The sequence below is a fragment of the Camelus dromedarius genome, chromosome 26 (assembly GCF_036321535.1).
Source record: "Camelus dromedarius isolate mCamDro1 chromosome 26, mCamDro1.pat, whole genome shotgun sequence".
Lineage (NCBI taxonomy): Eukaryota > Metazoa > Chordata > Mammalia > Artiodactyla > Camelidae > Camelus > Camelus dromedarius.
This window is the reverse complement of record NC_087461.1, coordinates 22,174,594-22,176,789: the sequence shown is the minus strand read 5'-3', so window position 1 is coordinate 22,176,789 and position 2,196 is coordinate 22,174,594. Positions and strand designations below refer to the sequence as shown.

General features: G+C 49.1%; 1 protein-coding gene across 1 annotated transcript; it reads right to left on the bottom strand.

The window, feature by feature from the left end:
- Nucleotides 1-524: 524 nt before the first annotated feature.
- On the bottom strand, nucleotides 525-1,193 carry LOC116150486 (non-histone chromosomal protein HMG-14). Its single transcript, XM_031444514.2, has one exon. The coding sequence runs from the start codon at nucleotides 1,161-1,163 to the stop codon at nucleotides 858-860; it is 306 nt and encodes a 101-aa protein (XP_031300374.1). The 5' UTR covers nucleotides 1,164-1,193; the 3' UTR covers nucleotides 525-857.
- Nucleotides 1,194-2,196: the final 1,003 nt, after the last annotated feature.

Below are 2,196 nucleotides of genomic sequence, written 5' to 3'. Positions count from 1 at the left end.
GGAGAAATTTCATCCCACCATTGGAGACTGCAATGTATTCTTTTTTTTTTCTTTCACAACTGAGATTTTATTGGTTGTTTTGAAGATCAGTACAGACATTTCAATTTGTACACAATTCTTAACACACATACCAAAAATCTAAAATACTCACGTAGTTGTGATTCTTTTCCAAAGTTATTCCAGTGACTTTCCAGCTGAAAATTTGGAAACAAATTTTCCTTAACAGGATATCAAGTACCAGTATCATCCAATGTTGATATGCTGTTACATCGTAAGTCCCACCAATTCACAATTTAATATCATATACACTACACACTCAAATTTTCAATCGTTCACAGCACATTAACAAAGTTACTAGGAAACTGGACTACCACAACCAAAGATGTTACAGAGTGCACAAAATTCCGACGAGGAGAGCCAAGATCAAGGAGTGGTTTGCTTTAGGAAACAATTCTACCAAAAACAACATGGGAAGAGAAGTAATTTAAAGTGTTCAAGACATTAAATGCACAACTGACTCCAAATTGCGATTTAATTATGCTCTCTGTATTATAGGATATAAAAACTACCCCCCATCTATGGAATGTTAAGCTGACACTGAAGACAATCAAAGCCTCCCATATTCAATATCCCACTATTTTCTGGTTGTATCAAAAAATAAACAACCAGCAAATGATTTCACCTCTTAAAAAAAAGCATTTACACTTAAAAAATGGGATGAGGTGGGATTCCCTCCTTCTTAAAAATGTTTCTAGAGCTACTAAAAAACTTGCATTTACAAAATAGTTGATAAAAATATTCCTCTGGATTGTACAAGAAGGGAGACAGGGACCACTGATAAGACCAGGTGTATGCTATTAATCAGACTTGGCTTCTTTCTCTCCTGCTTCATCAGAGGTTGGGCTCTCCTCATTTTTAGTTTCTCCGTTTTCTGCAGGTAAATCTTCTTTAGTCTCTTGGTTAGCCACTTCAGCCTGTTTTCCCTTTGCTCCCCTTTTCCCTTTTGTTTGCACTTTTTTGTCTGAAGATTTATCCTTTCCTGCCGCCTTTTTTGGCTTCGTTTCCACTTTTGCAGGAGCAGGTTTAGCTGACAACCTCGCCGATCTCCTCTTGGGCTCCTCCTTCGCCGCCCCCTCGGCGGAACTGACCTTCCTCTTGGGCATCGTGGCGGCGGGGCGGGCGCGTGCCGGGTGCCTGCGCCGAGAGCCTTCGCGAAGCTGGGCTGCCTGGCCGCTGCCGCTCCTCCCGCCGCCCGAGCTGCTCGACTGCAATGTATTCTTACACACTTGGCGATTGTAGAAGGCAGAATTCTAAGAGGGTTCCCCAAAAGTCGCAGCCCTGGGTGCACACGGCTTGGATAATGCCCTCCTTGTGATGTGGAGGGAATCTCTGCGTGGTTAGCTGCTCCCTTGGCTAGGTTACACCACGTGGTAAGTGATTCTGCAGTAGTCACGCCCCTGACTGCATTACATTTTATAAGACAACTCCTGTAGCAAGACTGAGAGGAGAATGGAAGGCAGAGCAACGCCCTGCCGCCGCTGGGAAACCTGCAAACAGCCTGCCGTGAGCTGCCTTCAGGGCCACGTGGCAGAAGACGGGAGGTGGCCTCAGGAACTGACCATGGCTCCCAGCAAGAAAATAGGGGCCTCAGTCATTCAGCTGCAAGGAACCCAATTCTGCCAAACACTCCATGAGCAAGGGAGAGGGTCTAGAGCCCCCTGTGGGCCAGGCTTGTGGCCTGTGGCCCTGAAGCAGAGGGCACACTTTACCCACGCCCCATGCAAACCATGAGATAATAAACGTGCGTGATTTTAAACCATTAGGTGGGGTAGTTAGTTACGCAGGGGCAGAAAACTGAGTCCCCACCGCGGAGACCTAGGTTAGGAGAAAGCCCACCTGGTCTTCTCAGCTTTCCGAGGGGAAGCCCCGGACGCCACGGGCTTGGCTGTGTTTGAGGGAGTCCGCCTGCTGGCCTCAGTCTCTCTGGTGGCCAGGGGAGTGGCGCCGATGCCAGCTGCCCCACGGCTGCCTGCCTGGTGGAGGGGGCTCAGCAGGCCCGACAGCTCTCCCCGACACCCCCGGCGCGGGAAGCACCTGCTCTCTGCCTGCACCGCCAACCCCTCCAAGGAGAAGCTCACTCAGGCCCACCGGTCCGGGCTCAGACCCTTCCCTTCTGGGGGATCCTGGAGCCAGCGC

Excerpts from the sequence above, each read along its gene's own strand:
- LOC116150486 (XM_031444514.2), bottom strand. The coding sequence starts at position 1,163 with ATGCCCAAGAGGAAGGTCAGTTCCGCCGAGGGGGCGGCGAAGGAGGAG.